The sequence below is a fragment of the Salvelinus alpinus genome, chromosome 4, assembly GCF_045679555.1.
Source record: "Salvelinus alpinus chromosome 4, SLU_Salpinus.1, whole genome shotgun sequence".
NCBI lineage: Eukaryota > Metazoa > Chordata > Actinopteri > Salmoniformes > Salmonidae > Salvelinus > Salvelinus alpinus.
The window spans coordinates 44,210,406-44,234,480 of record NC_092089.1 but is presented as its reverse complement, the minus strand read 5'-3'; the positions used below and the strand labels follow the sequence as shown (position 1 = coordinate 44,234,480).

The 24,075-nt window shown below is 42.6% G+C and overlaps 2 protein-coding genes and 3 non-coding genes across 6 annotated transcripts; all 5 read left to right on the top strand.

Annotated features, from left to right (window-relative positions):
- Positions 1–9,888: 9,888 nt before the first annotated feature.
- Positions 9,889–13,327, top strand: LOC139573642 (CD83 antigen-like). Its single transcript, XM_071397327.1, has 5 exons — positions 9,889–10,064; positions 10,396–10,523; positions 12,006–12,240; positions 12,410–12,513; positions 12,615–13,327. Exons 1-5 carry the CDS (start codon positions 10,028–10,030, stop codon positions 12,765–12,767), a joined length of 657 nt encoding a protein of 218 aa, XP_071253428.1. The 5' UTR covers positions 9,889–10,027; the 3' UTR covers positions 12,768–13,327.
- Positions 13,328–15,894: 2,567 nt separating this feature from the next.
- Positions 15,895–15,966, top strand: trnae-cuc (transfer RNA glutamic acid (anticodon CUC)). The gene has a single exon. It is a non-coding gene; the product is annotated as a tRNA-Glu (tRNA).
- A 3,190-nt stretch (positions 15,967–19,156) lies between these two features.
- On the top strand, positions 19,157–19,238 carry trnas-aga (transfer RNA serine (anticodon AGA)). The gene has a single exon. It is a non-coding gene; the product is annotated as a tRNA-Ser (tRNA).
- Positions 19,238–23,810, top strand: cfap418 (cilia and flagella associated protein 418). Of its 2 annotated transcripts, none has more exons than XM_071397325.1 (6): positions 19,238–19,577; positions 19,858–19,954; positions 20,257–20,312; positions 20,756–20,824; positions 21,390–21,485; positions 23,032–23,810. In XM_071397325.1, the coding sequence occupies exons 1-6, from the start codon at positions 19,396–19,398 to the stop codon at positions 23,189–23,191; spliced, it is 660 nt and encodes a 219-aa protein (XP_071253426.1). In that variant the 5' UTR covers positions 19,238–19,395; the 3' UTR covers positions 23,192–23,810. The 2 variants fall into 2 exon arrangements, with proteins under 2 accessions (XP_071253426.1, XP_071253427.1); XM_071397326.1 differs by having other exon boundaries at positions 19,241–19,577; positions 20,759–20,824.
- Positions 20,403–20,484, top strand: trnas-aga (transfer RNA serine (anticodon AGA)). Its single transcript has one exon. It is a non-coding gene; the product is annotated as a tRNA-Ser (tRNA).
- Positions 23,811–24,075: the final 265 nt, after the last annotated feature.

Below are 24,075 nucleotides of genomic sequence, written 5' to 3'. Positions count from 1 at the left end.
TGTCAATACCTCTGACAAAAACAAGCATTGATGCAGTCAACCTCGCCTCCACCCTGAGCCAGGAGAGATTGACATGCATATTATCAATGCTGGCTCTCTGTGTACATCTAAGGGCCTGCCATGCTACTCTGTTCTGGCCCAATTGTCAAGAAAGCGGAGCACTTGTGTTAGCTCCTCCAAGCGAAGCCATAAGTTCAGAGGGCTAAAAGAGTCTTGTGAAAACAACCTAGGCTCAAATCCAGTTGGTTACATCAGTACATAAGCCTACTGTATACTTATTGAAATGACAGGTGGTCCTTGTGGGAACACTGCAATGATTGACAAGACACTTGACATAAGATGTCAACAGTCATGTCAGGTATTGAAATACAGAATAAGAATGAGAGTATTTACATTATAAGCTTGTCCCCAGGTTATTGCGCACAGAACATAAAAGCCTAGGACATCAATGACTCAAAGTTGGCCTTATTGGGAATGACAATAGAATTCTAATGGGAGTGACTTTACTGAGTAAAGTAGTTGTCATCATTGAATTTTTGTGAATCACAAACTGAAGGTTTGTCTAGATAGCAGGTTAGGAGAACTAACGTGGCAGGTTAAGATAATTAACATAGCAGGTTAGGAGAATGAGGTTAAGGTTAGGAAAAGAGTTGGGGTTAGGCATAGTTAAAATGCTACAGTTGTCAACAACTGGTACTGGTAGCAACAACCATACAAACCATCAGTATCATTATGTAACGGATGTGTAATGGCTAGCTAGTTAACGGTGGTGCGCGCTAATAGCCTTTCAATCGGTGACGTCACTTGCTCTGAGACCTTGAAGTAGTGGTTCCCCTTGCTCTGCAAGGGCTGTGGCGCTTGTGGAGCGATGGGTAACGATGCTTTGTGGGTGACTGTTGTTGATGTGTGCAGATGGTCCCTGGTTCGCGCGAGGGGACGGACGTAAAGTTAAACTGTTACAATTACACCGGACAGGAACTTGTGGTGCGCACAAGACGTGTACATGGAGGGTTAGGGGGAAGGTGTTGTAGGAGATGATTGGTTGGTAGATTAAGCCAACTAAACCGATGCCTATGTGTCAGGAGTTTCTCGCAATCTTTCTGTATTGGCTAATAAAGGCCAAGCTTGACGGGTTGGTCCACCAGACTCTTCGCGCATTTGGGCGGAAGTGTCTGGGAGTGAGATTAGCTACATTACAATGCAAACGGCATGTCCTAAATGAGGTATGACTAGGCGGCTGTTGATATCCCCATTGAGCATGCGTGAACTATTTTCGGGATGTATTTTTTTATGAAATTGCCTAACAACACACGGGAGAGGCGAAGGAGAGATGTAACCTAATCTGACACAGCCCAATTACTCGAACGAACACAGTCACACACTAAGAAACTGGGTGATGGTTCTGTGTGGAACCATAATGACAAATAACCCTTTGAGCCCTTCAATGGTTCTTTGCAGTTCACAAAAAGTGTTTTTGCTCTTTTAGTGATAACAGATATCTGTTAATAATGGCGAGACGCTCATGTTTCCACCCTAACAATGGGAGTCGTTGTCCCAAAGGCGGAAAGGCAGGCGACAAGTTTAGGTCCAAAATAAGACCATAGAAACGCATTGGGCTTATTTTGGACAGATTTTGGCGAGTGAAACCTCTCGCTTTGCCTCTTCCTCTCTGTAGGGGCGGCAGCTCATTCAAATATTTTGGGGTGTGGTTTGCTCAGATCTCTTTTTGTGCAACCGCGGCTTGGTTGGGTTGTGTTTCGGATGACGCATGGCTCTCAACCTTCGCCTCTCCCGAATCCGTACGGGAGTTGCAGCGATGAGACAAGACTTTAACTAATACCAATTGGATACCACGAAATTGGGGAGAAAATAAAGAAATAAAAATATGGCCAGTGAAGGTGTCTTGTGACAGACACCTTGCATCAAATGAGAACTGTGGTCTAAATCAGTTGTTCTCAAACCACTTCTCAGTATCCCTCAGCTGTTCCAGAGTTTGCACAAGCTGTTCCAGAGTTTGCACACCTGATTTAAATCAATTAACACAACAACAGAACTTATGGAAATGTAACAATATAATGGCTAACCACAAAAAAAAACTGTTTTGTTCGTCAAAAGCTTATTTCTACATTGAGAAAGTATCTATAAAAAAAAGGTCCACAAAGACTCTATAAAGAACCATAACATTTGTTTGTATACTGCACCAAAAAGGGTTGTAGCGATAGTGGAACCCCTTTTGAGGGGATTGACATAAGTGTGACTATTAGCATATTTAATCTAACAAGTGATTTCATTGGCTAATTGACTTGTCATGTGATTATAGCTTCACGTATTTTTTTTATTTATTTATTTATTTTTTTATTTTTTAAATTTTATCCCCTTTTCTCCCCAATTTTCGTGGTATCCAATCGCTAGTAATTACTATCTTGTCTCATCGCTACAACTCCCGTACGGGCTCGGGAGAGACGAAGGTCGAAAGTCATGCGTCCTCCGAAGCACAACCCAACCAAGCCGCACTGCTTCTTAACACAGCGCGCCTCCAACCCGGAAGCCAGCCGCACCAATGTGTCGGAGGAAACACCGTGCACCCGCCCCCCTCAGTTAGCGCGCACTGCGCCCGGCCCGCCACAGGAGTCGCTGGAGCGCGATGAGACAAGGATATCCCTACCGGCCAAACCCTCCCTAACCCGGACGACGCTAAGCCAATTGTGCGTCGCCCCACGGACCTCCCGGTCGCGGCCGGCTGCGACAGAGCCTGGGCGCGAACCCAGACTCTGGTGGCGCAGCATAGCACTGCGATGCAGTGCTCTAGACCACTGCGCCACCCGGGAGGCCCCCTCACGTATTTAACCCCCGATGTGTGTTTCTTGGCAGCTGCCCACAGGATGTGAATGTTGTCTGGAGGCATAGCGGAGCTGAGTGGGCAGAGAGCTTATGGTTATGTTTGGTGAGAGCACAAGGCTAATGATGTTTGAGCTTTAATGGAGAACTGGAGAAAATGGAGACCTCCCTCCTGGGCTGCACCACTTCATATGCCCCCTTTTTTTTTCTTTAGTTTGTTGGTGTTTGTGATTATTATTATTTTTAACTATCCTGGTTTAAAAAGTGAAATGTAAGAGGAAATTATATTTATGAAATGTTTGGAAACTGAAACTTGATAACTGACAAGTTGAAACTGATTGAAAACTATGCCTTACAAAATCAATGTTAAACTGTCATTTGTTCTCTGCCTCTGCTTTCACACTGCCTGCTCAAACCAGACCTAGAACCTGTCACTTTCCACCTTGTGACACTATACATTTTTTATTTTTTAAATAGTAATTTATAGAACAAAGGCGGCAGGCAGCTTAGTGGTTTAGAGCGTTGGGCCAGTAACTGAAAAGGTAGCTGGTTTGAACACCACATCAGTCACTGGCTTTATCAATAAGTGCATCGAGGGCGTTGTCCCCACAGTAACTGTACGTACATACCCCAACCAGAAGCCATGGATTACAGGCAACATTCAAACTGAGCTAAAGGGTAGAGCTGCCGCTTTCAAGGTGCGGGACTCTAACCTGGAAGCCTATAAGAAATCCTTCTATGCCCGGCGACGAACCATCAAACAGGCAAAGCGTCAATACAGGGCTAAGATTGAATCATACTACACTGGCTCCGACGCTCGTCTTATGTGGCAGGGCTTGACACATGTGTGAGCGTGCGTAAAATGCATCTGATGCCTGGAATGGTGACTGAGTTTATCAGGAAGTGTATAGGAGATGTTGTACTCACTATTAAAACCTAACCTAACCAGAAACCATGGATAGATGACAGCATTTGCGCAAAACTGAAAGTGCGAACCACCGCATTAAACCATGGTAAGGGGACTGGGAATATGGCCGAATACAAACAGTGTAGTTATTCCCTCCGTAAGGCTATCAAACAGGCAAAACATCAGTATAGAGACAAAGTGGAGTGGCAATTCAACGGGCTCAGACCCGAGACGTATGTGGCAGGTCTACAGACAATCACGGACTACAAAGGGAAAACCAGCCACGTCGCAGACACCGACATCTTGCTTCCGGACAAGCTAAACACCTTTGCCAGCTTTGAGGATAACACAGTGCGGCCCGCTACCAAGGACTGTGGGCTCTCCTTCTCCGTGGCCGACGTGAGTAAAACATTCCAGGAAAATAACCTCTCACTCAACGTCAACAAATATTTCTGACAACATCTCTTGACCGAAAAAAGCTTCTGGATATCAGAACAGCGATTACTCAGCTCGTACTCAACAAAGATTTTTTCTTTAACGAGTTGGACACGAAGGATTTACTTCAGACACCAGACAAGGTCCAAATCCCCATAATTCGCATGAAGAAGAGAGATATAGGGCACGTAGGTCGGGGTGCCTTGTAAGAATCCGACGGCAAGTGGGTAACCTGCCTCTACAATCGGTCCTATTAGCCAAAGTGCAATCATTGGACAATAAACTGTATGAGTTCCGATCAAGACTATCGTACCAACGTGGCATTAAAAACTGTTGTTCACTGAGTCGTGGCTGAACGACGACATGGATAACATACAGCTAGCTGGGTTTTCCATGCATCGGCAAGATAGAACAGCTACCTCCGGTAAGAAGGGGTGTCTGTCTGTCTATTTGGCAATAACAGCTGGTGTACAAAATATAATATTAAGGGTATCGAATGATAAGTTATACACCACACTATTTACCAAGAGAGTCTATCTTTATTTTTTCGCAGCCGTCTATTTACCGCCACAAACCGATGCTGGCACTAAGACCGCACTCAACGAGCTGTATAAGGCCAAAAGCAAACAAGAAAATTCTCATCCAGAGGCGGCGCTCCTAGTGGCCGGGGACTTTAATGCAGGGAAACTTAAATCTGTTTTACCTAATTTCTACCAGCAGGTTACATGTGCAAGGAGAGGAGAAAAAAAAGAATTAAAAAAATACCCTAGACCAGCTTTACTCCACACACAGAGACGTGTACAAGCCTTCCCTCGCCCTCTATTTGGCAAATCTGACCATAACTCTATCCTCCCGATTCCTGCTTACAAGCAAAAACTAAAGCAGGAAGTACCAGTGACTCGCTCAATACGGAAGTGGTCAGATGATGTAGATGCTAAGCTACAGGACTGTTTTGCTAGCATAGACTGGAATATGCTCCGGGATGGCATTGAAGAGTACACCACATCCGTCACTGGCTTCATCAATAAGTGCGTTGATGACCTTGTCCCCACAGTGACCATACGTACATACCCCAACCAGAGGCCATGGACTACAGGCAACGTTCACACTGAGCTAAAGGGTAGAGCTGCCGCTTTCAAGGTGCGGAACTCTAACCCGGAAGCTTATAAGAAATCCCGGCTATGCCCTCCGACGAACCATCAAACAGGCAAAACGTCAATACAGGACTAAGATTGAATCCTACTACACCAGCTCCGATGCTCGTCGGATGTGGCAAGGCTTGCAAACTATTACGGACTACAAAGGGAAGCATAACCGCGAGCTGCCCAGTGACAAGAGCCTACCAGATGTGTGCTTTGAGGCAAGCAACACTGAAGCATGCATGCGCACCAGCTGTTCCGGACGACTGTGTGATCACACTAGGTAGCCGACGTAAGACTTTTAAACAGGTCAACATTCACAAGGCCATATGGATTACCAGGACGTGTATTCTGAGCTTGCGCTGACCAGCTGGTGTCTTCACTGACATTTTCAACCTGTCCCTGACCGTGTCTGTAATACCAACATGTTTCAAGTAGACCACCATAGTCCCTGTGCCCAAGAACACCAATGTAACCTGCCTAAACGACTACCGACCTGTAGCACTCACATCTGTATCCATGAAGTGCTTTGAAAGGCTGGTCATGACTCACATCATTGTGTCAGGGAGGTCCAAAATGTCCTTTACAGAAAAGCCCGTCTTTGTGTTGGTCAACGACATATTCTGGGGAAACGTATGCAGGAAAGTTGCTGCACCAATTTGGCAATCCGCTGTTTTAAAAGACAAAACACAAGCTAATCGACAACGATGAGACAGCCTATAGGAAGGAGGTCAGAGACCTGGCAGTGTGGTGCCAAGACAACAACCTCTCCCGCAATGTGAGCAAGACAAAGGACCTGATCGTGGACTACAGGAAAAGACAGCTGAAAAGGCCCCCCATTATCATTGACAGGGCTGTAGTGGAGTGGGTCGAGAGTTAAGTTCTTTGGTGTCCACATCAACAAACTATCATGGTCCAAACACATCAAGACAGTCTTGAAGAGGGCACAACAACACCTTTTCCCCCTCAGGAGTCTGAAAAGATTTAGCATGGGTCCCCAGATCCTCAAAAAGTTCTACAGCTGCCGGTTGCATCACCGCCTGGTATGGCAACTGCTCAGCATCTGACCGTAAGCTCAGTACATGGTGCATACAGCCCAGTACATCACTGGGGCCAAGCTTCCTGCCATCCAGGACCTATATACTAGGCGGTGTCAGAGGACACCAGTCACCCAAATCATAGACTGTTCTCTCTGCTGCCCCACGGCAAGCGGTACCGGAGCGCCTAGTCTAGGACCAAAAGGCTCCTTAACAGCTTCTACCCCCAAGCCATAAGACAGCTGAACAATTAATCATATGGCCACCCAGACTATTTACATTGACACCCATCCCTCCCTCCATTTGTTTTTACACTGCTGCTGTTTATTATCTATGCATAGTCACTTTACCCCTACCTACATGTAAAAAATTACCCCGGCTAACCTATATCCCTGCACATTGACTCGGTACCGGTACCCCTGTATATAACTTCATTATTGTTATTTTGTGTTATTTTTATTATTTTTTACCTTCGTTTATTTAGTAAATATGTTATTATTAACTCTTTCTTGTACTGCATTGTTGGTTAAATGGCTTGTAAGTAAGCATTTCACGGTAAGGTACCTGAAATACCTGTTGTATTCAGCGCATGTGACAAATAACATTTCATTTGATATGCCCTTGTTACTGTTATTTTATTGTTGCTCTTGAAATGATTTATGTTTCTATTTTCTTATTTGTTTGTTTTTCAGTTTATTTAGTAAATACTTTAACACTTATTTTTCTTAAAACTGCATTGTTGGTTAAGGGCTTGTAAGTAAACATTTCACTGTAAGGTCTACACCAGTTGTATTCGGCGCATGTGGCAAATAAAATGTAATTTAATTTTACGCCTAGCCAGAGACAGATGAGGAAACGAGACACCCCACTCCGTTTTTTCTGGCTCAATTGAAGTCAATGAACTAAGTCGACGGGGCCCAGCTGCTATCACAACGGTGTCTATAGGACAGGAACTTACCTTTAATTTTTCAATGGTAAACGGCCTGAATTAATTATCTTAATTTATCCACCATCTTTGGCCCAGCTACTAATAAACTGCGAAATAAAGTAACGAGTTAACGTTCAGAAATAACATCCAGTGACAATGGTACATTTCCGTTTTCTTAATTGTAACGCTATGAATGAAAACATATGTATGACAAACAACCTACCCAAACACATCAGGACAATGCCCCGTATCGCCATGATATGTTCAACAAATGCAAGTCCTGTTGAGAAGGGAATCAGTTTATATAATAGTGTAATGAAACAGCAGGGAGCAGGGAGCAGGCCTCGAACCCTCGCGAGGTCCGGCGCGCTATCGACTGTGCCGCAAAAGCATGCTCAAGCCGCAGAGTCGATATCTGCGTTTATAAACCCAGGGTCGTTACAATAGGCTAAAATGGAAGTGAAACTATGGGGATTCTCGTAGAGTGCAGTCTGCGAAGGATTAAAAATACTTCACCTCGTGTCTATCCTGTGTGAGCCCACCTTGCAAGTAGGCAGCTATAGACAAGCAAAGTAAATCATCATTTCAGGTGAGCCTGCACAGTTTGATATCAGTCTAAGTCATTGTTTAAAAGAAATGACAACATACCTAGAATGCAGACGAGTTGAACAAACATATTTGTAGAACTACAGCAATGAAGACGATCCAGAACAGAAGTCAATCAGTTTATTTAATAGGCTAAAATGGAAGTGAAACTATGGGGATTCCCGTAGAGTGACGAAAGCAAAGGACTAAAATCATGCTTGTGTTTAGGACTAAAATCATGCTTGTGCTTCGTCACAGTGGGTGTGGACGGGCCCTTCCCGGCAGTCCTTCTCGATTATTTTCTGTTACGTCCCCCCTAGGAAGAAGTAAACATTTCGCGCCCCCCCCAACTCCCCCTGCCGCGACTGTAAATAGTATAATTTGTTTATAAAATTGTTATAAGTACACCTCTGCATAACATTGTATCCTTATTAACATTAAAGAAAATAAAAAATAAAAATATAGATCAACTTACAAAGAATAACTTTATTAACATTGTTTTTTAGTCTGTAACAGAAAAGACTTCAAGTGCATCAATTTGCCTGAAATTCAAAAAAAAATTCAAGCCTTGTTTAAACTGTAATTTGTTAATGACCATTTGATACTGAAAAATAAAATATAATCAATAAATAATAATAAATTCAAATTGATCAGCAACATTAACTCAGGAGCACAATATATGAAACACTTTGACCTATAAAACAAAAATGAATAAAACAATTTGTGCTGATTTTTTAAAATCAAAATGAGGAAGTCAGGATTAATGGCTACAATGAGCACGTTTTGCAGAGCACAGCTTTTCGAAGCGGGGTTTGAAGCATGATACTGCAACTCTCAGCTCCTGCTCAATGTTTAGCTGGGACCTGTACTTGGTCTTCAGTGCAGCAACAGCAGAGAAGCCAGTCTCACAAAGATAAGATGTTGCAAAAGGAAGAAGAATGCCCATGGCCCTCTGCCCTAAGAGTGGATAGTGCCTCTCTACACTCAGCCAGAATTCACTCAGTGTCTGTGATGTGAACCTCAGTCTCAATGTGGAGTCAGACGTCATATCAATGAACTGGTCCTCCTCTGCAGAGCTGAAACCAGTTGGAGCTGGTGCATTGAAAGGATCTCTCACCCAGTCATATTGGGAACTGTTTTCAGGGAAGTACTTTTTAAAGAATCACATCAGTGATGAAATATGCTCCTTAATATATGGAATCACTGAGGTGGCATCATAGTCAGTAGTGTCAACAAATTCATGCAGGTTCTCGAATGAATCAGTATTTCCTGATTCCTGATCAGTATTTTATTTTTGCAGCACTTGCGTCATCCAGCATGACAGAGACCATGTCTAATGAAGCAGTATCAGCTCCTCTGCTATGGAGTGTTTTTTTTGCACTGAGCAATTTGGTACGCCACCTTATATGATGCTAACAGTGCTCGCTGGTTTACTGAAGTAGCATTAACAAAGCGGGATGATTGTTGGCAATATTCGGCACGTTTTCGCTGAAAAAACTCAAGCGGCTGATCAGCGTGATTGGGGTGTAATGTCTTTCAGTGACGCCTTAATTTATTTGGCTTCATGCTGTACGCTGCCAACATTTTTAGACACAGTAAACATACCGGTCTTTCCTCGTCTCCCACCGTAGTCACAGTGAAGCCAAGCGCTACATACGCGTCGTCATATTTCCTCGTTTTAGCTTTCGGGAGACTTACGTTTGTCTCATTATCTCCGTCTCTCTCCGCCTTTCTTTTCATCCCTGTTAAATATTTTTCCATGGTGTCTCTTAAGGGTTTGTTATCTGCACTTCATATCTCCTGCTCTGTGCTGTGTGCTCTTGTTCAGTGAAAAAAAAACTACTCCCTGCGGCAAAAAAAAGCATGTTCCCCGGGGTCACACGCGCCCCCCCATGGCATCGCTCCGAGCCCACCCAGGGGGGCGCGCCCCACTATTTGAGAAGGACTGACTCTAATACCAACACTCCTTGCTTGGTGGGCAAAACAACGAAAAAACGCCACCTGCTGGAGGGAAACAGATTTCCCGCAGATTTTGGCCTTTCTCTTCCTCTCTTACTTTCACTTTGACGGCTACTTTTACTTTTATATTCTAGTAGGATATATCTACGCCTTGAATTAGACAGCGAAATTTAGAAAACGCTGTGCTGCTGAACAAAAAATGCGTACCCTAGTCTTTCTCCATGCCTTTGCACTAGGTAAGTTCAAATTTCATGTTAGGGCTAACAAGTCTTTATGTCCTCCCTTACAAAAAAAGATTGCAGTTTTGAAACTGCAGTAACTTCAGTCGACTGTGGTGTTTTTACGCAGTAATTGCAAAATATCTGCAGTGTACTGCAGTTGAATTTCAGTTGTACTGCACTCTAACTGCAGTTATATTGCAAATTTACTGCAGTAAAAAAAAAAAAAGGTTATTTTGGATGCAGTATTTGCAGCATACTGCAGTTATACTGAACTCTGACAGCCATCTTTTTTTCGTAAGGGCTGTCCATCAAGATTCGTTTTGACATTTGCCTTCCGTTTTTCCAGTTTGCGTACACAGCAGGATTATGAAGGATGTTGAAAATATAAGGTCGATATGCGGCGAGGATTCGGTTCTGAGATGTAAAGCAAATTCTGTACCTGGGGTCAAGTACCGGTCAGTGAGGTGGTACAAGGTAAACTACTTTGCGTTACTCTTTTCCAGGGCAGTAGTGTGGCTTGCTAACGCTGACTAAAACCCAGGATTAGAGTCCTCAGGGCTGGTATTGTGCCGAAAATCTCCCGCCTGGCAGAATTCTCCCCCCACCTTCACGTTCTTTATTGCTCCTACTTGCTTGCTTTCCTGCTCTTCACTCTGTTGTCAGTTTAGCCTACATTTCACCCGTACCTAAATCCGCTACTGATTTGTATTAGTCTATAAATAAATCTCTTTGCCAAAATTCGTAATCTCTCCCATGTCTTATTCGACTAGTATTTTTTAAAGTGTAAGGATAATAATTCAGCCATAGTTGTTCTGAAATGTTTATTGCTTGCCAACATTTTACTCCTATGTTTAATATAACGCACATACATTAACTATTAATTTTGGTTTGCTATCCTGACGTGAAGTTTGTTCTGTAGAAAGTTTTTGACTCTGATGTGTTCCACAGAAAGTATTTGACCATAGTCACAAAATTAATGAAATTATAAGGGGGGAGAATTCTGACTGGGGGGAGATTTTCGGAACAACATTTGTTCGCTCATTATAGGCAGGATTAGGCGGATTGATGAGGGCGACATTTTCAGAGCTAAACTGACCAAAACACACCTCCAACAACACATAAAACCTCACATAATTATGAGACACCACATTAAAATAGAGACACCAAACCATCTTCCACATGTTCAGGCTATCCTAACTTCCAATTCTTAAAAACTTCAACTATAACTATACACATTTGCACAAATTAGCACTAAATCACTCACCAACAGTAACTCTTGAACCATTCATGCTAGATACACCAAACCAACTTTCACAGGTTTAGGCTATCCTAACTTCAAATTCTTAGAAGTGGTTAACAACTATAACTATATAAATTAGCATAAAGCAACTCACCAACAGTAACTCTTGAACCATTCAAACTAGAGACACCAAACCAATCAATACATTTTTACAGCTACCTACTTTTTCCAACTATAACCCGTCATTACCATTACTACTGCAGTCAGTACCACTACACTAACTTATTTCAAAACCATAGTTTAAAACAAGTTAGCAAGCACACCACATTTTCTTCAGGAAATGTACATTTCCAGTATTGTAGATTGCCTTTGTCTAGCCACTTAATCATATCAATCTTCGTCCACTCTTTCGTCCATCTACAGATAGCAGAACTCATAACTTTTATGATTCCCAGACAATTTAACCTCAGGTTTGTCTCCTGCTGTCTGAGTTAATTTCAGCAATTGAACCATGGAATTTGATTTGACTACTAGACTATCTGCCTTTTGTTGTTTTTCTGGAGATCTTTGGCTGCTCACACATAAGTGTCTCATACTAGTGATTTACGATCTGTGATGTCCTCAGTCCTCATTGTAATCATCATTATTGAAACTACAGCACTGGCTCCAGACCAGCTGTCAGGGGCATAAAGTAACCTCACACCCTCTTCTTCCAGCTGGGTGAGGAGCCCTATAATAAGGAGTCTGGTCTATTGATGAAGAGGCTATCACCTAACAGCACCACCCTATGGTACGCAGGCCTGGAGCGTAAAGTGGAACTTTTGGCTGATAATTCTTTTGATATCTTCCTGCCCAATGTAACGGCTGTTGATAGCGGGAGGTACAAGTGTCTCCTGGCAGCACCTGTAGGAGAGCAGAACCAGGAGGGCCAGGTTCACCTCAGAGTGACAGGTGAGTGTGTTCTATTCTCATTGTGTGCTTGTTTTGGTATGTAAACAAACTGTATATTGCATGTGGATGTTTTAAATTGGACCCCCAGAGAGTTCCTCTGTGCTGATATATACTCTTTTAAAGTTTCCAGTGGTGCTCAAGGATTTGTGTATTATTTTTTTATTTGCAGGTTGCCTTTACAATATGTCCACAGACCAATCAGAAAGCAATACCATCCTAGTTCTTTCCATTGTGTGGCTTGTGGCAGCATTGCTGATATTCACCATCAGCTATGTGAGTTGTCCACTATCCTCTCATTCAGTGGTGATAGTTTCAATGTATTTCATTTAAGGTTTTTTATTTTATTTACAAAAAAAATATTATTTTTACCATAGGTAACCGTTATGAATATGTTACCACCAAGGATCAAGAAGAATCCACAAGAACAACTTCTAGATGCACCCTTTGAGAAGAAGGATTTCATGTTGATCTACACACTGGGGCCAAACTGGTCAGGACAGGCTTCCAAAAAACATGTCTGTGTGTGAGACCCTGTTCTGCTAGTTTGGGCTCATTGTATACTTGAATGAGGAAAGGCAGAGAAAGAGTAGTGCACTTTTGAAGCTGAGCAAGGAGCCAAAGAGTCATGTCTACTTTCCAGAGAGTTCACATCTAGAGCAGATGGAGGCAGACAACCCTCTGTCCAGTCCTGTAGAACCAAGGCTTGGTTTTTCAAAGAAATTAAACAGAAACAGTAGCCTACACCCTTTCTGATAAATTGAAAGTATCAGGGCCATTATGACAAGCTTACACAGAATGAAAGTTAAAGTGAGAGCTTAGTCTTTAAAATAAAAGAGAGACCACGGCTCCCCACCCATTATAGAATCATTAAGTTAGTAAGTGGTGGCTAAAATAAGAGAGGTAATTATGACAAAAAAATAATAGGGTGTGTTTTGTTAGAATGCAGTGATAGTGTTCTATTGTAATTAAGGTATAGCCATGCAATATATCATATTCTATTGCAGTGACTGGTGTGAGCCCCTGGTTGTGATGGATCCCTGGGTGTGGACTAAGATTGCAAAATAAATACAGCTTTGGTCTACTCAAAGGCATTTCAATATCTTTTATTTGAACGTTACCAATAGGCATACATCAATTACAAGCTCTTGTTAAGCTTTTTGGTTGGATGCAGTACGGCATGAGCGCCACCCTTACCAGCCAGGTGTCTAACACAGCAATGCCTTTTTTTATTAAGGTGGGTGTATCCAGCATAGGTTTCCTTTGCTGGAAAAAGTGAATCACACATAATCTACCATGTTTCAACTGTTTAAAGCAGTGTCTGCATGTTATTTGTAAACTTTTATTAGATACCTTTTTTTAAGTCTTACTATTACATTAATGGTTTGGTGTGCAGGCTATGAAAAAAATGCCTTTGTTGAATGCATCTATGTAGGCTTGTTGAATGCATCAATGTAGCCTACCATACATCTGGCTGAGACAAAGGCAAAATAGTGCACAACCAGAAAAAAAAACTTAAAATACACATACCTTCTAGCTTAACACTCATTAGGCATAGGCAATGGCAGCTACTTACATTTGCTATTCCAGGTGTAGTTGTGTTTACTGAACTTTCTAATACTAATTCATTATCCTTTTTGTTGTACTAGCTACATGTTATGTCATTGTATGTTGGTTATTACATGCTGACAACAGCAGGATGTTTTGGGGGGGACGATGTCCACAGTTGAATTTCTCCTCACTTTGCAATATACACTGAACAAAAATATAAACGCAACATGCAACAGTTTCAAAGATTTTACTGAGTTACAGTTCATATAAGGAAATCAGTCAATTGAGATACATTCATTAGGCCCCAATCTATGGATTTCACATGACTGGGAATACAGACACGCATCTGTTGGTCACAGATACCTTTAAAAAAGGTAGGGGCCTGGATCAGAAAACCAGTCAGTGTCTGTTGTGACCACCATTTCCCTCATGCAGCACGACACATCTCCTTTTGCATAGAGTTGATCAGACTGTTGATTGTGGCCTGTGGAATGTTCCGCTCCTCTTCAATGGCTATGTGAAGTTGCTGGATATTGGTGGGAACTGGAACACGCTGTTGTAAACGTTGATCCAGAGCACCCCAAACAAGCTCAATGGGTAACATTTCTGTGAGTACGCAGGCCATGAAAGAACTGGGACATTTTCAGCTTCCAGGAATTGTGTACAGCTCCTTGAGACATGGGGCCGTGCATTATCATGCTGAAACATGAGGTGATTGCGGAGGATGAATGGCTCGATAATGGGTCTCAGCATCTCGTCACGGCATCTCTGTGCATTCAAATTGTCATCGATAAAATGCAATTGTGTTCGCTGTCCTTAGTTTATGCCTGCCCATACCATAACCCCACCGCCACCATTGGACACTCTGTTCACAACGTTGACATCAGCAAACCGCTCGCCTACACGACGTCATACGGTACAGTTGAAACCGGGATTAATCTGTGAAAAGCACATTTATCCAGCGTGCCAGTGGCCATCGAAGGTGAGCATTTACCTGCTGAAGTTGGTTACTACACCAACCCTGGTGAGGACGACAAGCACACAGATGAGTTCCCCTGAGACGGTTTCCGACAGTTTGTGCAGAAATTCTTCAGTTGTGCAAACCCATAGTTTCATCAGCTCTCCAGGTGGCTAGTCTCAGACGATCCCGCAGTTGAATAAGCCGGTTTGGAGGTCCTGGGCTGGCGTGGTTACACGTGGTCTGCGGTTGTGAGGCCAGTTGAATGTACTGCCAAATTCTCTAAAACAACGCTTATAGTAGAGAAATGAACATTAATTTCTCTGGCAACAGCTGTGGTGGACATTCCTGCAGTCAGCATGCCAATTGCACACTCCCTCAAAACTTGAGACATCTGTGGCATTGTGTTGTGTGGCAAAACTGCACATTTTAGAGTGGCTTTTTATTGTCCCCAGCACAAGGTGCACCTGCGTTATAATTATGCTATTTAATCACCTTCTTGATATGCCACACCTGTCAGGTGGATGGATTATTTGGCAAAGGAGAAATGCTCACTAACAGGGATGTAAACAAATTTGTGCACAACATTTTAGAGAAATAAGCTTTTTGAGCATATGGAAAATTCCTGGGATATTTTATTTCAGCTCATGAAACACGGGACCAACACTTTACATGTTCCATTTCTATTTTAGTTCAGTATAAGTAGCTTTTTTAAATGTAACCTTTATTTAACTAGGAAAGTCAGTTATGAACAAATTCTTATTTACAATGACTAGTGCTTGACTTCGATTAAAATAGATGACGGTACTGTTTATATTTAGGTGCAGGAACTGTACAATACCTTTGAGCTAATATTTTATGAGGTGCAGGACCTCATGCAGTAGAAAATCGGAGGTGCTGGTACTCAGTTCTGGTGAGCTCCTGCCCAAGTCAAGCACTGCTTGATACTCAATATATTTGGATAAATTCAACTTCTCACTTGTCCAGGTTAATTTACAATCATGAATTTTAGATATGCAAATAATAAACCAGATTGCCTGGCTGAGTAGCTGTTGCCATTTATCACTATTCTGGTTAAATAGCTGTTGTTTCATGAGCCATGTTACTTTCTTTTAAGTTCGAAGCGTCGACGTGAGCAATACAACTGCTCCCTGGTGGTCTAGTGGTTAGGATTCGGCGCTCTCACCGCCGCGGCCCGGGTTCGATTCCCGGTCAGGGAACATACTGTTTTCCTTTGCTCTGAACAGTTATTTCTGTACTTTAACAGTTTGCACCAATGTTCTCTTTATAATGCTATGTTAATTTTATATCAGTGTAGGCTGCTGAGGGGAGGACGGCTCATAATAATGTCTGGAATGGAGCAAACTCCAAAAAGTTCTGGGATACTGTAAAGTCCATGGAAAACAAGAGCACCTCCTCCCAGCTGCCCACTGCACTGAGGCTAGGTAACACGGTCACCACTGATAAGTCCGTGATAATCGAAAACTTCAACAAACATTTCTCAATGGCTGGCCATGCCTTCCTCCTGGCGACTCCAACCTTGGCCAACAGCCCCGCCCCCCCCCGCTGCTACTCGCCCAAGCCTCCCCAGCTTCTCCTTTACCCATATCCAGATAGCAGATGTTCTGAAAGAGCTGGAAAACCTGGACCCATACAAATCAGCTGGGCTTGACAATCTGGACCCCCTATTTCTGAAACTGTCCGCCGCCATTGTCGCACCCCCTAATACCAGCCTGTTCAACCTCTCCTTCGTATCATCTGAGATCCCCAAGGATTGGAAAGCTGCCGCGGTCATCCCCCTCTTCAAAGGGGGAGACACCCTGGACCCAAACTGTTACAGACCTATATCCATCCTGCCCTGCCTATCTAAGGTCTTCGAAAGCCAAGTCAACAAACAGATCACTGACCATCTCGAATCCCACCGTACCTTCTCCGCTGTGCAATCCGGTTTCCGAGCCGGTCACGGGTGCACCTCAGCCACGCTCAAGGTACTAAACGATATCATAACCGCCATCGATAAAAGACATTACTGTGCAGCCGTCTTCATCGACCTGGCCAAGGCTTTCGACTCTGTCAATCACCATATTCTTATCGGCAGACTCAGTAGCCTCGGTTTTTCTAATGACTGCCTTGCCTGGTTCACCAACTACTTTGCAGACAGAGTTCAGTGTGTCAAATCGGAGGGCATGTTGTCCGGTCCTCTGGCAGTCTCTATGGGGGTACCACAGGGTTCAATTCTCGGGCCGACTCTTTTCTCTGTATACATCAATGATGTTGCTCTTGCTGCGGGCGATTCCCTGATCCACCTCTACGCAGACGACACCATTCTGTATACTTCCGGCCCTTCCTTGGACACTGTGCTATCTAACCTCCAAACGAGCTTCAATGCCATACAACACTCCTTCCGTGGCCTCCAACTGCTCTTAAACGCTAGTAAAACCAAATGCATGCTTTTCAACCGTTCGCTGCCTGCACCCGCACGCCCGACTAGCATCACCACCCTGGACGGTTCCGACCTAGAATATGTGGACATCTATAAGTACCTAGGTGTCTGGCTAGACTGCAAACTCTCCTTCCAGACTCATATCAAACATCTCCAATCCAAAATCAAATCTAGAGTCGGCTTTCTATTCCGCAACAAAGCCTCCTTCACTCACGCCGCCAAACTTACCCTAGTAAAACTGACTATCCTACCGATCCTCGACTTCGGCGATGTCATCTACAAAATAGCTTCCAATACTCTACTCAGCAAACTGGATGCAGTTTATCACAGTGCCATCCGTTTTGTTACTAAAGCACCTTATACGACCCACCACTGCGACCTGTATGCCCTAGTCGGCTGGCCCTCGCTACATGTTCGTCGTCAGACCCACTGGCTCCAGGTCATCTACAAGGCTATGCTAGGTAAAGTGCCGCCTTATCTCAGTTCACTGGTCACGATGGCTACACCCACCCGTAGCACGCGCTCCAGCAGGTGTATCTCACTGATCATCCCTAAAGCCAAAACCTCATTTGGACGCCTTTCCTTCCAGTTCTCTGCTGCCTGCGACTGGAACGAATTGCAAAAATCTTTGAAGTTGGAGACTTTTATCTCCCTCAACAACTTAAAAAATCTGCTATCCGAGCAGCTAACCGATCGCTGCAGCTGTACATAGTCCATCTGTAAACTACCCACCCAATTTACCTACCTCACCCCCCATACTGCTTTTATTTATTTACTTTTCTGCTCTTTTGCACACCAGTATCTCTTCTTGCACATGATCATCTGATGATTTATCACTCCAGTGTTAATCTGCTAAATTGTAATTATTCGATTTATTGCCTACCTCATGCCTTTTGCACACATTGTATATAGATTCTCTTTTTTTTCTACCATGTTATTGACTTGTTTATTGTTTACTCCATGTGTAACTCTGTGTTGTTGTCTGTTCACACTGCTATGCTTTATCTTGGCCAGGTCGCAGTTGCAAATGAGAACTTGTTCTCAACTAGCCTACCTGGTTAAATAAAGGTGAAATAAAAAAATAAAAAAAATGGAATGGCATCAAACTATGTGTTTGATGCATTTGATACCATTCCACTGATTCCGCTTCCAGCCATTACCACGAGCTCCTCCTCCCAAATTAAGGTGCCACCAACCTCCTGTGAATTCTGGTTAAACAATAAGGATTGAGCCTTGGGGTACTCCCTTGGTGACAGGCAGTGGTTGAGACAGCAGATCTTCTGACTTTATACACTACACTCTTTGAGAGAGGTAGTTAGCAAACCAGGCCAAAGACCCCTCAGACATCAATACTCCTTAGCCGCCCACAAGAATGGAATGGTCTACTGTATCAAAAGCTATGGCCAAGTCAATAAAAATAGCAGCACAACATTGCTTAGAATCAAGGGCAATGGTGACATCATTGAGGACCTTTAAGGTTGCAATGACACATCCATAACCTGAGCCGAGAAATCAGATTGCATACCAGAGAGAATAATATAGACATCAAGAAAGCCAGTCAATTGATTATTGACAAGTTTTCCAACACTTTTGATAAACAGGGAAAAATAGAAATAGGCCTATAACAGTTAGGATCAGCTTGATCTCCCCCTTTGGCAATATGCTACAATCCCCCGAGGTGCCTTATTGCTATTTTTATTTATTTATTATTTAACTAGGCAAATCAGTTAAGAACAAATTCTTATTTTCAATGAAGGCCAACACCTGCCAAACCTGGACGACGCATGGCCAATTGTGCGCTGCCCTATGGGACTCCCAATCACTGCCGGTTGTGATACAGCCTGGATAAAATGGTTACCAACGTAATTAGAGTTTTGTGCTGCAGCCTGATAAATCATGATATCAGTCTGATATATTTTTCATTTGATGTTGGATATTACCGGTTTCCATCTACAATAATATCAACAGTTGTCGTGGCCGAGTGGTTAAGGCGATGGACTAGAAATCCATTGGGATCTTCCCGCGCAGGTTCGAATCCTGCCGACAACGTGATATTTTTCTCCTGTGGCAATGCCCAGGCGTTTACATTATATCATAGATATCCAGTATCTGTTATTGTATCACTACACATAAATCGCTAGCTACACGGTATCAACCTTTACCTACTTGAAATGAGGTTACGTCTGTCAATCAAGCACTCCTGTTCATGACAACAGTTAATAACCAGCAGTACCCTGAAGCTATGGCGGACGATTTGGACGAATTGCTAGATGAGGTTGAAACAAAGTTCTGTCGCAATGTTTCGTTGACGCCACAACTTCAAGCTCCCTCAGATTTATCGACGGCTGGGAAATGTTTAACGCAAACTGGGAAAGAGAGAAAACACCGGTGCGTAGTAAAATGCAAGTGTTAACAAGCTAACGTTAACGATAGCTAGTACGGGGGAATGGACTAACGTTAGCAAGCAAGGTTAGCAAACCAAGTTGTTGACCATAACTGACGCAATGGAAGCTTATGCAACGTAACTAGTTATGTAACGTTAGCTAATTAGTTGCAAACGCCAGCCTTCCTAAAATGCATTGTTATTTCATCAAGCATGTTAGCTAAATCATGTAGTTAGCTAGGAAACGTTAGCTTGCTAAAACTGTTCCTCGCTTCACACCGCCAGCACCACTGACGATACACCCAGAAAAACGGACAGCGAAGATATAGATGCCCTTCTTGAGGACATACTTGACGATGACTTCGATTCCCTTGAGTTAAACGTGAGTAAATAACGTCAGCTACTCCGCCTTGCAATGTTGAATGCTGTTTTTTTTTGTTTTGCTAACAGCATCTACTGTCCAGTAGTAGCTAGCTAACGTTAGCTGGCTGGATATCACACGTATGTATTAGCTAGCTATAATTAGATAAATACAAGGCTATGTTTGATTGTTTTTAGCCTGTTTCCAATGGGAAGGTTGCTATCATCTTTGTCCTTCTGACTCCAATGCATTAGCTAACGTTACATTGCAAAAGGGCTGTCCCGTAGGTAGTCTCATATTTGCTTAACTTTACACATTTGCAGACTGGACAGCTTCCTAAAACGACAAAGACGAAGTCATTGCCACAGGCGTCAAGAAAGTAAGTTTTCTAATAATCCTTTTGAAAAAAAAACATCACTAATTCATGCGAACATAGTTAGTTGTCCTGTCCGAGTAGTACATGTACGCAGTTGTCGTGGCCGAGTGGTTAAGGCGATAGACTAGAAATCTATTGGGATCTTCCCGCGCAGGTTCGAATCCTGCCGACAACGGGTTGTTTTGTGTTGCAGCCTGTTGAATCATAATATCTGGTTGTATCATTCTGTCAGTGGTATACTGCAAAAAGGAAGATGTGTTCATTATTATTGAAACTCAGTAAATGTTATCTAAGACATCTGTATATCTCTGTTACATGCAGTCAATGTAATTGTATGTTTTACAAAATGGTAATTCACGGGGAGCCATAAAATCTAGTAGTGAGCCTTTGGTAAAGCATGTATTTGATAAAAGCTCTCTTTCGATCCCCATTTGTTCTTATGTGAGCAGGTGCTGCCCAGTTTTCCTTGGTGGAAGCTCGATTGCAAATGGTGTAGGAACAGCTGTTTCACAAAGGTAAAGTGCTGTTTAATTGTAGTGCAGGGATCATCAACTGGATTCAGCCGCGGGCCATTTTTTTTCTTGAGCGGATGGTCAGGAGGTCAGAACATAATTACGGATAATTAGTAAACTGCAATTTGACTGCAAGAAGCCCAAACAGATATAATATTTAACTACAACAGACTAATATCAAACCTTGCTTACATTTGTGTATGATCACATACTGTATATCTCTATATTATGCGTGGGAATTCTTTGGAACAGATTTCCAAAATTAAAATCACCTGGTGCTGATTTGCTGGTGTTTTTACAGTCCAACAATAAAAGGATAAAATGTATTTATTTATTTATTTTGCTCAGAAAACGTGCGGGACCAAATAAAATCACCTGCGGGCCGCCAGTTGGGGAACCCTGTTGTAATGTTAAGTGTGTGTGTGTGCGTGTGTGTGCGTGTGTGTGTGTGCGTGTGTGTGTGTGTGTGTGTGTGTGTGTGTGTGTGTGTGTGTGTGTGTGTGTGTGTGTGTGTGTGTAAGCATGGATCACATTTTAATTTGACTCACTGTTTAACCTGTGCTGACAGGTCGTGTGATCAGCTGAGATGTATCTCCTGTGACTTTCGGGTGGCCATGTTTGACGATCATGAATGGGACCCCTCTTGTGATTACCTCTTCTTCAGGTGAGCCTACTCTCGTTGGGCCTGATGTATCTTTATGGGGTAACAAACTCTTTGAGGAATTTAAATATTGTTATTATCTTGAAACAAGTTGGAAGTTGATACAGAAAACCAAAAATCCCAAATATCTCAGATTTGAACAGAAGAGGGCAGTGTAAACTTCCTTATTTTGGGACTTCGTGAAAATAAACTGGAATAATCTTAATTTGATTCTTAATGTAAAATACCTTTTAAATAGGGATTATGACTTTCACCTTGATTGATATCCACACTTTCAGAGAAACAGGTAACCTTTTTCCAAAAAATATGAATACACAGTGGTTTAATTGAAAACTTTTTTTAACCGTGCTCTGAGATCGGTGCATGGCAGATAGGAATTTCATAGGACAACTGGTACTAGTAGATGGAGACTGACATTAGAAAGGCAGTTAAACAACACAACAATGCCATCTTGGGTGCCTCTCTGGTTCAATATTGTGTTGTTTCACTGACAGAGAGCTTGCCCATGATGACAAAGACTGACACTTAAGCTTAGTTAATGAAGTGAAGTGGAAGACCTCATAGCAGTAGCGCTGTAAGTATGCAGGCGTGGGTATTTGGTGCTCTTAACACCAAGACAGGAATTAAATTCTTCTAGGCTACACGAATTTGATACTATTGGTGAGAGTCGACTTGAAATGCAAACTAAGAAAGACAATAGACAGAAGGGCTGTGCTCAAATGGGAGAAAAACATTTTAAAATAGAAAAACAACGAAGGCTATCGCAACCACAATGTTGTTGGTATTTTGGTGCAGGTAAATTATGGCACTTGGAGCAGCATATACTTTGTGAACAGCCTCTTTCTTTCATTCGAAAATATACTTTAGCAAGTGCCTTTACATTTTTGGGGAAATTTTCCATAGTGTAGGATCGCAGCAGCACAGCTTTGTTGAATCCAGACTTTTGTGTTGACAAAATGGAGGTAGTAGGCCTAGTGAAAATCCAGTGCAAGAACAGCGAGCAAGGAGTACTCACAAGACCCTACCACGTTGTTGTCTTCCTAGAGCATGTGCAGTGGGTGATAGAGTGAGTGATACGTTCCAAGCATGTGGGTTTTGCTGTCGGTGTTATCACAGCAGTGAACTAATTATCTGTTCTGGTGGACACTTAGGTGGTTTCAGGCTTTGTGCTGGAGTATAGAGGTTTTACTAAGTTGCTGTGAGCCCAGGGCTCCTCTACAAGACATGGGGATTCATTTATCATTCAAATGTGCTTGTTAAATGCAACATAACGTATTGTGCAAATGATGCTTCCACCCAGATTAATTCCTTCACCTGTAAATTGCAGGTTAACTCTTTAATATTTGTGATGTTTCCAATCATTCCACAATCTTTCAGGGGTTCTTGGAGGCTGGTTTTGTTCCATGCACATGACCAACTTAAATGTGAAGTACTTTGTGAATTTAGTACTACTTGTCCTATCTATAACTCTACATACTAATACTGTGAGAGATATTCACCTACTGCTCATTGCTTAGCTAACCAGCCTTGCCTCGTTGTATCTCTGCAGGAACAACATGCCAGACTGTCAGAAGCTGCGGGCCAAGCTGAGGAGAAGAAAAGGGGCGCGGGCGTACGCCTGCCAGTGTAGCTGGCACTCTGCTCGAGACCTCACTGACCTGAGAGAACAGCACCAGCTCAAGTGGGTCTGCGGGAAGCATGAAGTATGACAGCCTTCTCGCTATCTCACACACACACATCACTTTGCAGTTACTTGAAAACCAATGTCCTCTTGTTATAGACATCCCAACACACATTTTTCTGCCTTGAGAATGATGTAGGTCTTTCTCTGCATTACATTTAGTGTGTTCTGGGTTTAAAGGTAAATGAACAAGGTAGGTCTTCTGCTATCTTTAGAGATGTGATTTTAGCTAGCTCAGTTTTAAGAGCAGGTACAGTATATGCCAGACCATACTTGTGTGAAAACGGTACTTAGGAAAGATGAGGCGAAATTGAATGAGTCTTTTATGTAAAAATACATTTAAAAAAAATAGTAATGAAGACATTCCATTATCTGGTAGTATTTCATATACAATGCTGTTACATGCATTTCTGTAGCCTTTCCTTCTCGGTCTTAGTTTCTAATTCCCCTGTCCTTTTGTTTATTTCCTCTTCTGTCCCTTTGAGTGAAATGCATTCTGTTTTAAGGGATTTCTGATCTTACCATTCATGTATTGTGTATAACATGAAGGTGAGGTTAGTGTGAAGTTAAATGACGCAAACCTTTCCTGATGCATCTGTGTTAGACATTTAGACAAACATTAAACATTAAAGCATTACTTCACTCTGGCAGTCTAGTAGTTGATACTTTATAAATGAATCATAATCAAATGAAGTAGTCTGTGGATAGTTTATTATATATCTACTAATTCATTCATCATTAGGGAACCCCCCCCCCCAAAAAAAATAAGCTTAACTTCCAAAGACATTAATTTGTTGTGATAGCCCGGTCAGAAGTAGATATTTTGGATTGCAAAACGTGCTCATATTATGTACAAAACATCTGCATATGCGTTTATACACTAGGCTATTCACATCAAGTCATAGTTGAATT